At 42.2% G+C, this 14,015-nt stretch overlaps 2 protein-coding genes across 3 annotated transcripts; one reads left to right on the top strand and one right to left on the bottom strand.

Annotated features, from left to right (window-relative positions):
- The first annotated feature begins 22 nt into the window (after positions 1-22).
- LOC306943395 (exostosin-like 2) lies at positions 23-4,741 on the top strand. The gene is made up of 5 exons (XM_079529691.1): positions 23-226; positions 949-1,400; positions 1,508-1,578; positions 2,399-2,514; positions 3,260-4,741. Exons 1-5 carry the CDS (start codon positions 222-224, stop codon positions 3,684-3,686), a joined length of 1,071 nt encoding a protein of 356 aa, XP_079385817.1. The 5' UTR covers positions 23-221; the 3' UTR covers positions 3,687-4,741.
- A 1,166-nt stretch (positions 4,742-5,907) lies between these two features.
- On the bottom strand, positions 5,908-13,590 carry LOC306943660 (presenilin-associated rhomboid-like protein A, mitochondrial). 2 transcript variants are annotated; one of them, XM_079530158.1, is made up of 10 exons: positions 13,478-13,590; positions 10,870-11,089; positions 10,590-10,694; positions 9,907-10,039; positions 9,242-9,337; positions 8,285-8,434; positions 7,801-7,871; positions 7,602-7,703; positions 7,178-7,275; positions 5,908-6,943 (listed from the first exon to the last, which is right to left on the bottom strand). In XM_079530158.1, the coding sequence occupies exons 1-10, from the start codon at positions 13,561-13,563 to the stop codon at positions 6,793-6,795; spliced, it is 1,212 nt and encodes a 403-aa protein (XP_079386284.1). In that variant the 5' UTR covers positions 13,564-13,590; the 3' UTR covers positions 5,908-6,792. The 2 variants fall into 2 exon arrangements, with proteins under 2 accessions (XP_079386284.1, XP_079386285.1); XM_079530159.1 differs by having other exon boundaries at positions 13,424-13,559.
- Between the last annotated feature and the right edge of the window lie 425 nt (positions 13,591-14,015).

Here is a 14,015-nt window from a genome sequence, read left to right as displayed (position 1 = left end):
ACTGTACTAGCGGGTTGCTATGGTAATGTATCAGCTAGCCCGCTCTGAGCTAGCCTAGCAAAGATGGCAGCTACTTGACTGAGACTGACTGCGAACTCCTGTTTGTTTGTTTACAGCTGGTCGTGGAAGTTAGAACTCTTTTCTTCAAAGTTCTTTGATGTGTCAACACATGGCAGGGCGTGAAAATTAAGAGGTATTGCTCTACCAGCTGTGAGCATAAAATGAGGTAACGTTAGTTCCATTTCCTCCATGTTTTAAGAAGTTATCTCTCGTTGTTTTTCAATGGTTAATTACTTCATGTATGTATACTTCATGTATAGCACACTTGGTCATCTAGAATGGCTTTTAAATATGCTTTATAAACACATTTTATTTCATACAAAGAAAAATATGTAAGTGTTTAATGCTACTTTTTAAAGAAGAGTTGAGAGAGAAGTGACCACTGAAGTAGGATTGAAGGATGAAGGATTGTCATGAGCTCATAGTTTAAAAGTGGTTAAATTATAGCAGCTGTCACTGGATGCTCAATGAAACACTTCCTTTACGTGACATGATTGAAAAGTAAGTGTGCAAGTAGCTATTGATATATAATTGATATATATCTGGCTGCTGACCCCCATCTGAAAAGAGTTTGTGCCAGGGACCCCCAGAAGATTAAAAAAAAAGAAAAGGAAAAAATGATTGCGATGCTACATTAAATACTTTTAAGTTGAACCCCGTGGAATCGCCACCCAAATGGTAAATGGTAAATGGTGCATTTATATAGCGCCTTTATCCAAGGCGCTTTACATAGATTGTGCATTACATTCACCCATGGACCCCTGGGGGTCCCCATACCCCACTTTGAGAACCAAAGGTGATGGTCAACAGGTGATGGAATTCAATGAACCGTGAGAGAAGGAAAACGTAGCATAACTTAAATGTTGCATCTGTCTCTTCTTGCTACAGGGTCCTTCGCAGCTTTATGGGTCTCTGGCGGCCGTATCTAGTTTGGCCAATACTGCTCCTCCTGCTTCTGGTCTGTGCAGCCTTGACCGCTCTATTGCCACCCGCTGAAGACAGAGGAGGCGACGGGGGCGTCATGGGAGTTCTGCGTAGAGCATCGCCCAGCAAGTCCAACTTTGCACAAAGGAAGACAAAAGAGGAGGAGGAGGAAGAGGGATTCACTATCGTCATCCAAACGTATAATCGCACGGATATTCTGCTCAGACTCCTGAACCATTACCAGGGAGTACCCCGCCTTCGGCGGATAATCATAGTTTGGAATAACGTTGGGGAACAAACCCCCCAAAAGCTTTGGGACTCACTGGGGCCCCATCCTGTCCCCGTGGTCTTCAAGGAGCAGAGTGTCAATCACATGCGCAACAGACTGCAGCCTTTCACTGAAATTGATACAGATGGTCAGTATTTTATATCAACTGATTGTGTGTTGTCTGTCATGGATGGACTGTTTTACTCTGAAAGACTAATATCTTCTAACATATATGCCTTGTTTCCAACACCGTAGCTGTGTTGATGCTGGATGACGATACCTTGGTCAGCGTTCCCGACATCAGTTTTGCTTTCTCTGTCTGGAAGGTAATGCCATCAGCTTTGATGTAGTCGTTGAAACTAATTATCATCCCATGTATCTGGATTCCATCTTATCTGATAAATGCACCATGTCTTTGTCTGTCTTGTCTGTGTGTATACCACGTAATTTGAGAACCGTTCGCCCCACCGACTTCAAATTCGACACAGGGGGTGCCTGCTGTCAAGTCGGTCGGACCCACGGTTGTCCAGAACCGCCCCCAAAAAGGCCTCTGCCCGGGCTCTGGACCGGGCCCCTGCCCAGGGTCCATATATGGAGCTGGACTGTTCTGACATCACAACACTCCATATTTGGGCATGCCTGACACAGAATTCCATAAATATTTGGGAATGCCTGACAAAGAACTCCATATATACGTAGGCATAAAAGGGACACAGACATAATATCTGGGTGGGGCATGCATTTGCAACTTGCATCGTTCCAAGTAGGCCAGTGCCCAACGGGCACAGCTGTAGAGGCTCCAACGCGTATTATCTGGGTGGGGCATGCATTTCCAACTTGCATCGTTCCAATTAGGCCACCGCTGTAGAGGCCCCACAGGCACCGCTCTAGTATAGATTAATGTGCATTAGACATTGGTGTGTGTGTGTGTGTGTGTGTGTGTGTGTGTGTGTGTGTGTGTGTGTGTGTGTGTGTGTGTGTGTGTGTGTGTGTGTGTGTGTGTGTGTGTGTGTGTGTGTGTGTGTGTGTGTGTGTGTGTGTGTGTGTGTGTGTGTGTGTGTGTGTGTGTGTGTGTGTGTGTGTGTGTGTGTGTGTGTGTGTGTGTGTGTAACTGCTACAATATTAATGCCTTATTTTGTCCCACAGCAATTTCCGGATCAAATTGTTGGTTTTGTCCCTCGAAAACATGTCTGCATGGCGGGTGGAGTGTATAGCTATGGTAGCTTTGAGCTGCAGGATCCAGAAATAGGTGGAGGGGACAGGTATGTCATCCTTCAACTACTTTTCGTTTTCAACCTATTGTGGGCAATTTCATTTTAGGCAAAACATTTCCAAAAAAACCAGCAGTCTTTTTTTTTTTCTTGAGACACTTTCTATTTTGCTTATGTTACACGTCCCAAGGAGTAAACAGAAACGGGAGACAGTCAGTTTCAGTGTTGTGCTTTCTCTCTTCCTTGTTCATCTGATTTATTAACAATTATGCAGGTTAAATCACCATTTACTTTCTTTGTTTTAAAGAGTTGCAATTACTGTATGAACATTCACATTTTCACACAATATCAATAAACCCATCTCTTCTCATACATATTCATCACAATACATCTTATTTTCCTTCATATTCCACATTCCCATGTCTTTACATTGCTCAGCATCAATAAACTGGAATCTCAGAAAGTGCATTTGCCACCTGGTGGCGGAATGTGGAATAGGTCCATTCCTACAACATAGACTCCCTGCTCATTCTCAAGACACAATAAGGCTATTCAAAATACAAGAAAACATTTATAATAAAACAAAAATGCGACTACACAGTACACATTTGGGTACGTCACATTTACTCTTCTATTACTTTGATTACGGAATTGACCACAATACATTTTAATCCGATTTTATTCTTTTCCATGCTTTGCCGTATTTACACACTAGCATGTGCTGACTGTGTCAGCAAACTTTGTATTTGTTTTGGTTGTCGGAGGTCCACAGTTCCTTCTATACTTTCCACTGCAGGTACTCCATGGTGCTGATTGGTGCGGCTTTCTTCCACCGCCACTACCTGCAACTCTTCCAGGACCAGCCTCAAGCAGTACATAAGCTGATTGATGACACTGAGAATTGCGACGACATTGCCATGAACTTTGCCGTGGCAATGCATTTGGGGAAACAGTCGAGGTTGCCGTCGAGCTCATCCAGGTCAAAGGGCAGCATCGGCAGACCCTCGGGGGTCTTCGTCAAGCCCGTGGACCTACGCAACCTGGAGAAAGACGCCAGCAGTGGGTACCTCGGTATGTGGCGTCGCCCCGAACACCTCCTTCAGAGGTCCTACTGTCTGAACAGGCTGGCACAGATCTACGGCTCCATGCCACTCTGCTTCTCCAACCTGATGCTCTGCCAGTTTGGCTTCCCCAGCTATGGCAACCACAAGAGCAAGGGTTGAAGGGGAGAAGTTCCTATTACAACCACAAGGGCAAGGGCTGAGGAGCAGCAGTAGATGGATACAGTGGGATTCAATTCACTGACTGCCTGCCATGGATGGAATGAAGTCAATTGCAAGTAGAGTTCAGGTGGGTCTATGGCGATGTGTGACTTACTATTTGAAAGGGCTGGGGGTTTAGATTCATACATAACCTGATGCAGTGGTTTAGTGGTGTCTACATGATGACCTATGGCCCTCGTTAAATGTCTTTGTTATTTTTTTTTCATGTATTTGACCATCAAAGTATTAGTTTTAGTCACACTTGGCTTGATAACTTATCAGCTAAAGAAAAGAAGAAAAAAAAGACAAATGAGTCATTTCCTTGTAAACCAAAGACAAGTAGTATTTCAACAGAGGCAACCTTGCTGCAGATACATTTTTGAATGAGTAAGCATACGTAATTATTAGCATATTCTCTTCAAATGTCTCAATCTGTCCCATTCATAATGTAATGGAGCCCTTCCGGCTGTGGAGGACCTTCTTACTTTTGAATACCAACGCAGATGGTGCTTTTCCTTTTTTTTCATAAATAACGCTTTAGCCTGATGAGGCAAACATGTTATTTTTGTATTCTTGCCAAAGCTGCCTTTACCTTAGTGTTTACAACTGGAGTACCTTGTTATGCACTTACTTTAAAAGCCAGCAGATGTCAGTCTCATCTGCAGCTTTGACATATAGAGTAACATTGCTGTACAGACATGAATGGTGCTGTCTAGAATTTTACTTCCTATAGAAATATGTCTGTTTTAGAAGGCGGCACAGGGTCACTTTAAACTCAGGCAATATGTTGATAGACAAATCATATTTAGCCTTAAAATCTGATTCTGTGTAATAGTGATAAAATGTCTTATCAGTATCTACAATTCCAACACAATCTATTATATTATCTGTCACTATTTGTTTATCTTGTGGGTCCAGTTTCAATAGATCTGTAATGACAACTATTGTTTTTTTGCTGTGTGGATGTGCAGAGATAAAAAATAGCTGAACAATAAATTCTGTGTATCTTCAATCTAGATCTAGACTCTCAAGTCAGTCTCTAAACGCTTTGCTCTCTTCTGTTCTTAATAGCCATCTGATCTGTTGATGGAAAAACCATAACCACTTAAGCCCTCCTATATAATTTGTTGTATGACAGAGTGTAGAACAGATTGAAAACTACCTGCTAGGTTCCCGCATTCATGAATAAATTGACCCGCCCCGGCAAAAAACAAAAGAGTTGGGTCCCTGCATCACTAGAGCACCATTCAAAATAGTCATTGCATGCGAGAACCTTAATCCTGATAGCTAAAATGTTTTTGATTGTTGACCATGATAAACTAACATATACACACACACACCATTCTCAATAATAAGGGCATAATTAATGCAGGATTCCCAATAGTATAAAAATAGTTAATATTCTACTGTATTACTGTCATTGCAATGTGTTTTTGTTTCAAGGAAACTCCAATGTCTTGTGAATGACATTTTCTTTCTACTTCATTGGAAGGCTTGATGCAGCCCTTTTCTCTGCACAGTAACTACAGTATATCACAGCTATCAGGCATTTTAGAGCTATCCTTAAATCTTAAAAGGACAACTTTGTTTTTTTACAACACCGTACCTTTTTCAAACCAGCCTCACTGTAGCAAATTTACGCTTTGGTCTATAACTCTTGAACTGTAGGTCTTACAATCAACATCTTTTTTTTCCTCAATGGTTTCTGTGGCATTTCTTCCTTGGGTTGTGTGTGGCTGTGCAAAGTTTCACAGCAATCTTAAGCTGCGTTCATGATCTGAGGCACAAAACGGGCCACTCCTGCAAACTCCATACCGTCCCATCTGGCAGTCAGTTAATAACTCCCTTAACCAAGCAGGAATTACTTATGTCAGGATATTTCACCATTTGATAAGTTGGTTGATGGTGATGCACAAAGCTTTGCACCAACAACTCAGTCCATTGGGTGCGTGAGGCTATACAGACAGTACTTGGCAAGAGATGAGAAAGTGGTTTAATAATAATAATTGTTTGTTTTATTGTAATATTGTTCCAGCACAAGTTGACAAAAAGGAAATGGAGTTCTTACAGTAGGTCAAAGAACAATGAGGTATCTGTTTTTTTTACTGTACATCTTTCACACAAACTATGACAAACCTTTTTTTGGATGGGTCTGAAAGGTGGTGTGATGGTATTTTGAAAGTGTTAAATAGCTTTAGATTGCCATTGTAATCATTGCTATGGACTAGACTCTAGTCACTAGAGTATTCAGTCAAGGATCTCCATTTCTCTAGTAAAGACATTTTTAGGTCATGATGCCAATTTCATCCAATCAGGAGAGAACTCATACAGGATAAAGGAGGAGATAAATGGTTTATCGTCATTGAATTAATTAGTGACCCACCTCAAAATATATTTTGTTATTTAGACCTGAGGTCGATTCTAAAAACGCCTTCTAAATCTTGACCTAAGTTTTCTATTCTTCAAATATTTATTAAAAAAAGAAATGACTGCATGTTGCTATATGCTGTACAAAGCAACAACCACCCCAAAAGGGGTTCTCTGATTTGAAAGGTATAGTATTAGTTACGTATAGGGGTTCCCGGTCTAAATGAGAGAGCTGGAGAGACGAGGAAGACCCAGACCAAACACTATAGCAATGATTCCGATCACAATAGAGCTCTATTTTTTTTAACAAACATTTGTTAAAAAAAAAATTTTGTTCAGTATAGTTTCAAAAAAATCTAAACATCACAAAAGATCATACTGTACACTTTACAGTAGAATTGATCAATCCATTCCAAGCCACATCACTGATATACAGACAGTATGCATACAGTTGTTCAGCTGCACACACATGTTCAAACTAATTTAGAACTTTTCTGGACAGTCTTTGAACACATTTCTTAATGAGCAATTCTATTCAGCAATGTGAATAGGAAATGTGTAAGATGAAACCTGCCGTATTTACTCAAAAGTTCGGTTGAACATTTTTTTTTTTAATAGGGGGATTGTCTCCAAATCGAAGATCTCCCTGTACCACGACACCAGATCACTCCTCAAGGGCCAATTTCAGTCGCCACGACTCTTATTTTGGTCCAGGCCCTGCACCACTATTGACACCAGGTCCACTTCCTGGCCTGCCTCCACCAGCACCTGGAGACCGCATGGTATGCCAAAACTTTACGAGAGGTTCCCTCTTTCTCCACATAAGCTTGTGACCATATGTTACGTACCACCTGTAGGACAGAGGGACAGGATAAGTAGTATATAGATTATAGAGCCAATTGTGGGAAGGGCATGGCTCTTGCTAAACATTTAGGTTGCATTGTGCACATCGTCTGTTGATGCATGTTCATCTTTATTAGTGATCATTCATAGGTAATGGTATTCACCTGGTCTGTGCAAATCATAATTGCTAAATGTGGAAGCATATAATCTTAGTTTAAATTAGAAACACACTAGTTACTCACACTCCGAAAAGGGCCCCACCGAGATGAGCTGCATGGTCAAACCTCCGCAATCCCATAATTAGTCCTGCTGCATCTATGGCAACAAGAGCTTTCAAAGCCTAAGCAAGATGGACATTAGGTACTGTGAGTGACTACAGTGGGTACGGTACAGTACGGCACAGCACAACTCTCTTCCATGCATTCCTAGATGCATACTTACACATTCACACATTGGGAACTAACCCGGTTCTTTCATGCACAGACAGACACGGTACATTTGTTGCCTGCAGTAAAAAACAGAAAATATGTATTCTTAACACACTGACAGCATATTACTTTATATTAGCAGGTACGCATTTTCCGTCCGTGGAACACAATCACATGAACGCAAACAGCAATGTATGCATTGTATGTACAGTATGTATAAAGTGTGTATATCACCTACATTTCCTGCTGTGAAAGTGATCATGGGAATGAAAATAATCCCTAGTTTAGCTTCTGGCACCTTTGTACAGACCGCTGCCAGGACTGTCATGACAGCGCCGGACTGCAGATGACACAATAAGAGACATGAAAAGATTGCATTTCTTTTTCTCAGTTTTTAAACAGAGCTGAATTATTATGTTGGTAAGCAGCATCCTTACCGCTCCCAATGAGGGATGCACCCGTCCGGTGGCTGTTTTACACATGTAGCTGACCATGTTGGAGATGACACCTGAAAATACAGTCTTGGGGTGAGAGTTGGCAACTGTCACGCAGATTATCCACCACTCTACCTGTTCTTTTTGTCAAAGTGAAAAATATAGTAATTTTGGAAGGTTTTCTCTTGCAAAAGTGTAATGCATACACCCCCTTAATTGTCTGAGTCTGCACAAATCCATGTCGCTTACAAGGAGAGTTAAACTGATAGGAAAAAACACCTGGGTCCCTATGGGGTATCTCCCATTTAACCCCACCTCCAAATCGTTTATTGTTCTTTCATATAGTAAAACCTAATTTTATGTAATGTTGCCATGTTGTCATGTTGCTCGTGACAGATTTTTGCACTTCTTGTCAACTCTGTAATTTTCAATTAGCGATATCATCATGCAACAGACAGTGAATTAATCCATCATCATTTCTGCATACCGGCGGATGCGTATACGGCAAGGAATTGCTCCCTGCCCAAGAGGGAGACGATGCTGGAGGAGAATGTCCAGAGGACCCACATGTTGGTCGCCATATGGATGATGGAGTAATGGCTAAAGGTGGACAGGGCCATGGGCAGGCATCGTGTTTCTGGTGAGAGAAGAAGCGAAAACACACCATGAATGGTGTACTAATCAATCATCATGGCTTGGATGCCAACCTACACCGTTTGGTCGGTGGAGGGTGTACACAACCACGTCTCCTCTCCGATACACATGGAAGTCACCAAGCACGCTTCTTTTCACATGACAGGGAGGAGTTTCACCAGGATTTCTTAACGTTCAGAGGAGTAGGAGTAGGAGTTGCTACACTAGTGCAGCTAAAAGGACACGAACCCCTGCTGGGTTCCCATCTGTGAAGTGAATTAGGTGGAGGCTGGAGCACCTGGCCCAGCCGGACACACTGCTGCAGGGAAGTGACTCCAGGAGGCTAGTTTTTTATTCCTAGGATAGCTCAGGTTTAGGAGCGCTCGTTTTACCACTCCGCCACATCTTTTACTACCGCGGATTTTTTAATAGTTTTTGGATTAAGGTTGGTGAGGGGTACGTTAATAGTTTTTGGATTAAGGTTGGTGAGGGATGCGTTGCTCCCCTGCTTGCGGTTATGTTTAGGTTAGAGTTAGAGATAGGGTTAGTACTAGTCATAGAGTACTAGTAGGCATAAACACTTGTGTGCGGTCCAAAACACAGCCCAGCGCTTCCTACTCCACTGACAACCAATCACAGCGCTCCAAATTCCCTCCCATCATAGGAATAAAAAACTCGCCTCCAGGAGGAGTCATCCCATCACACCCAACCCAGACATCTCAGCTGAAGCATTTCTTTGTTTGAAGTTGAACAAAGACCATTTCACTGGAAATTGACAGATTTCAAAAACTTAAAAAAAGTGCATACTCACTGGAGGCTGGGTTGGAAGTGAAGTACTTCATCATGGTTCTTTGCATGGAGGGGATCCGCCAGCAGCATAAGACTACAGCATTTATTGCTATAATACCTGGAATGAAAAGGCACTGACAATCAGCATCTTAAACCGTTTAGACCTGACGCTGATGCTACACATGTCTTCTAAAATCACGATAGTTTTCTGAAAAACCTACAGTATGTTTCTATGTCAGTGGTTCTCAAACTATTCAGAATCAGAATCAGAATCAATCTTTATTGTCACATCACATTACAAGTAAGGTGGGTGAAAAACTTGGTTTGGTTGGTATTACATGTCAAGGAGGCTGGAGCCCCAACATTATATGTAATTGGCCGCCGACCCCCATCTGAAAATATATTGTTCCAGGCCCAGAAGTAAAGATTTGAGTTAAAAAACATTTTCAAGATTTTTCAAAAATAGCAGATCTACAAGCTCGTAGCGCGGCACTCAGTGCCGCGCTATGAGCTTGTAGATCTGCTATTTTTCAATAGCTAAAAGTATAACATACTGTAATGCTTAAAACAATAAAAGTGTACAACAGTCAAAAAGTGTATATCTATGTGAGACTATATAGGAAAGGGTGAATGAGAGAAGGAGCGAGTACCGTGTGTGTCCGTGCGTGCGTGTGGAGGATGGCTTACCACTGACAGTTCTCTGTCCCTCGCTGAGGCTGCTCCAGAGGTCATCCGCCGTTGTCATGAACAAGATGAGCCGCTTCTGGATACCTGACAGCTGGTTCCACCAGTCATGCCAGTACGTCATATCCTGAGGACCCTTGGTGTAACATTGTGGTGGTTCGTTAAAATATTAACTATAAAAGTAATTAGCATTGGTTGTTTTTCCACAAAGGTTTAACTTTAACCCATTTAGACCCGAGGTCGATTCTAAAAAAATATCTTCTAAATCCTAAACGTTTTCTGAAAAACCTATGTTTCCATGTCAGTGGTGATCAACATTTTTCATGTCAAGGACCCCCAGAATTATCTGTATTTGGCCACGGACCCCCATCTGAAAATGTGTTTTTCCAGGGACCCCCCCAGAAGCAAAGATTTGAGATAAAAACGTTTGCTCTGAAAGAATATAATATATTCTGGCACAAATCTTTGAATATATTATATTCAAAGATTTGTGCCACGTTTTTGCGGTGTTTCAAAAATAGCAGATCTACAAGCTTGTAGCGTGGCATAGCTAAAGTATAACATAATGCTTAAAACATCAAAAGGGGTTCCCGTCCTGAGTGGGTTAAGTAACTGTAATGCCTGCACAACACATAACACGTCTGTGGGGAGTTTTGCCAATCGGAAACATACTTGCGTACACTTACTTGCAAGGTTTTTTCCGACTCAACTTCTTCCCTCGCCGTCTGAACTCTTGATTTCAGTGATTCATACTGCAAAATGGCCGCCATACCAAACGAGCAGCCTGTAAACTAACATGGAGTCAGACAACGGCAAGAAAACCAAACCACTGCCCCATCCATCCCATCTACAAAACGTGAAGTAAGCTACCCATGTTATTTCTTGCTTTGGTTTGAACATGAATAAGTTCCAAGATCCATGCACTTTTTACAACACGGGATGAATGAAAAGAGTGAGGGGACATACCCCTACGGTGAACATCAAGGGTTTGAATAGGTTGGATCGTGGGACCCTGCGAGGGGGAGGTGGGGGCGCTGGCGACGGAGACGGCCCCACTTTGTGTTGAACACCATCAGCGGCTTCAGAGGACAAAGTATCCGTTTCTTTGGCGACATTGCCTTTCTTTGTTTCTGGCCTCTTGGCCTCTCGTCGGAAGGCACATCTCTGCTGAGGGTATGGGCTGAGTCTGTGCAAACCAGAAGAACTATAATGAGTTTTGTTTGTCCACACGGTAGGCCAGACCAGCCACAGGTGCAATTAATTGCCTTTCAACAAGGCATGACACTCAGACTGTTTACATTACAACACTGACTGACACCATAGTAGCACATAGACTAGACCTAGAATGTCTGTGATCATTCATATACCTCGTAAATTCTGTATACACAGACATAGATCGGTTGCACCCGCTTCTGGGTGGAATTAAACATGCGCGGAATAAATGTGATAAATGCTTAGTTTGTACTCGCCCATTAAATAATTCCAAAGACGTGGAGTGAAATATTGTCCTCTAGTTTCATATCCATGTGAAAGTTCTGGCACAAAACGTAGTCAATTATCTCCACTTTTTCACGAGCTGCAGTGCACACGGATGACTTTCTCTCCGGGCGAGGGGCCCGGAATGATCGATGGACTGAATTTACCAACAATTCCTGTTGATTACCACAAACGTCATCATAAATTGACCAGGGATGGAAGCACAAATGTTTGGGGCACACAATTGGCAGGTGGTGTGATTAATTACCCAGCAGCACCTATCGCAAGGCACCTGCCAATTGTGTGCCCCAAACATTTGTGCTTCCCTGGACAATTGATGATGACATTTGTGATGATCAGAGGAAGTTTTGATTAATTCAGTCCAGCTGTCATTCCAGGCCTCTCGCCCAGAGATAAAGCCGTCCGGGTGCAGCTCGTGAAAAAGTGGAGATATTTGACTAAATACACGTTTTGTGCCATAACTTTCACATGGATGTGAAACTAGAGGACAATACCTCACTCCACGTCTTTGGAATTATTTAATGGGCGAGTACAAACGGAGCATTTATCACATTTATGCCGCCGTTGCAACCGCAAGTCATGACACTGATCTATGGCTCCTGTATGTGGAATACTGTACCAACTGTATGATTGTAACAACAGACATTCTAGGGCTACACATAGACCAACACAATTGCTCAATTTAGTACATAATGCCTGTATTATAGGACTGATTTGTAGAATTAGGATGATAGATATGTTAAGCAGCAACACACACACACACACACACACACACACACACACACACACACACACACACACACACACACACACACACACACACACACACACACACACACACACACACACACACACACACACACACACACACACACACACACACACACACACACACACACACACACACAGTCATTGATTTGTTGCAATCACTAAATCACCTGTGCCAGAAATGGATCCGCTACTATGCCTGGGTGAGTACCAGTCCCAGTATACCAGTAGTATAATAATACCAGTACCAGTATACCTGTAGTATAATAATAATACCAGTAGTCCCAGTCCCTAGTTAGTATAGTACCAGTACCAGTCCCAATATACCACTAGTATAATACCAGTAGTACTAGTATACAGTACCAGTCCCAATATACCACTAGTATAATACCAGTAGTACTAGTACCAGTCCCAGTATACAGTACCAGTCCCAATATACCACTAGTATAATACCAGTAGTACTAGTATACAGTACCAGTCCCAATATACCACTAGTATAATACCAGTAGTACTAGTAACAGTCCCAGTATACAGTACCAGTCCCAATATACCTCTAGTATAATACCAGTAGTACTAGTACCAGTACCAATATACCACTAGTATAATAGCAGTAGTACCAGTCCCAGTATACAGTACCAGTATCAATATACCACTAGTATAATACCAGTAGTACCAGTATACAGTACCAGTCTACCAGTAGTTAGTATAGTACCAGTCCCAATATACCACTAGTATAATACCAGTAGTACTAGTACCAGTATACAGTACCAGTCTACCAGTAGTTAGTATAGTACCAGTACCAGTCCCAATATACCACTAGTATAATACCAGTAGTACTAGTACCAGTCCCAGTATACAGTACCAGTAGTACACACAAAACGCAACAAACTAGAATTCCACGGAGGTACTAATCTCTCCATGAAATAGCTCTCAGGTCCATAGCCTTAATGCAGGGCAGAATCATAGAAGCAGTAAGGCTATGGACCAGAGCTAGGCTGGCTGTCATGCAATGTAATAAACAGATATAGGCATAGTCATTCATTCTAGGGAGGATAACTATAATAGCTAGTATAGCTATACTGTATAGTACACCTTCACATCAATACAAATCAATGTATATATATTATCAATGCCATATTATCAACATGGCAACTTCCAGTAGTTGTTTACAATGACGGTTAGATAACAGAGTTAACAATATTACAATGTATTATGACTTTAGAACCGGATTTAGCTACATTAGACAGTCACATACACTACTACCGGAACCCCACCACGGTACATGCTTTCCGTGTGTCTCTGGTCTCACCTGGTACCTCCTCGGCACCCTGTGCTTAATGTGGATCTGATGAACTCTGTTTTGGTCCATTTCATAAAACATCCCATCCACGCCATATTCCAGTGACCCCCGGCTGAAGTAGCTCCGCCCCCAGCTGTTCGTTCACTACCGGGGAGATTTCTTTAGATCCCATAGATCGTAGGAACGATCGCGTTGTGATTGGGTAGTTTGGTGTTGTTGTCAGCAGAGCCCGGTTGTCACAGGCAACCATTGCTACGCGTCAAAAAGGAAGCAACCGACTTGAATTAAATGCCTTTGAGTTTGAGGCGATCTTATCTTGGACAGGACATGTCTTGACAGGATAATGTCTTGGACATTGTCTTGGACAGCACAGACTTGTCTTGGACATAGAGAACCGTATGAGTAGAACCATATTGTATATATGGCTTTCTTATATATCTAAACCATCTCCCGCTGTTCTTTTATTTTGTACTCTGGTCGGTGTTCGTTGTCAATCTAGCCTCCGCACTAGACCGTAACAAGACAGACTGCTGCTGTGACATTGCTG

Source organism: Electrona antarctica (genome assembly GCF_951216825.1).
Source record: "Electrona antarctica genome assembly, chromosome: 19".
Classification (NCBI taxonomy): Eukaryota; Metazoa; Chordata; class Actinopteri; order Myctophiformes; family Myctophidae; genus Electrona; species Electrona antarctica.
The sequence above is the reverse complement of the archived record's forward strand: the minus strand, read 5'-3'. Positions and strand labels throughout refer to the sequence as shown.

What these genes read in the sequence shown, in the direction of transcription:
- LOC306943395 (XM_079529691.1), top strand. An exon ending in CACTGAAATTGATACAGATG is followed by an intron (nt 1,401 to 1,507) that starts GTCAGTATTTTA and finishes CCAACACCGTAG; the next exon opens with CTGTGTTGATGCTGGATGAC. An exon ending in GAAATAGGTGGAGGGGACAG is followed by an intron (nt 2,515 to 3,259) that starts GTATGTCATCCT and finishes TTTCCACTGCAG; the next exon opens with GTACTCCATGGTGCTGATTG.
- LOC306943660 (XM_079530158.1), bottom strand. Translation starts at nt 13,563, where the DNA reads ATGGCGTGGATGGGATGTTTTATGAAATGGACCAAAACAGAGTTCATC. An exon ending in GGGTGCCGAGGAGGTACCAG is followed by an intron (nt 11,090 to 13,477) that starts GTGAGACCAGAG and finishes TGGTTTGCACAG; the next exon opens with ACTCAGCCCATACCCTCAGC. An exon ending in TGCATCCCTCATTGGGAGCG is followed by an intron (nt 7,704 to 7,800) that starts GTAAGGATGCTG and finishes TGTCATCTGCAG; the next exon opens with TCCGGCGCTGTCATGACAGT.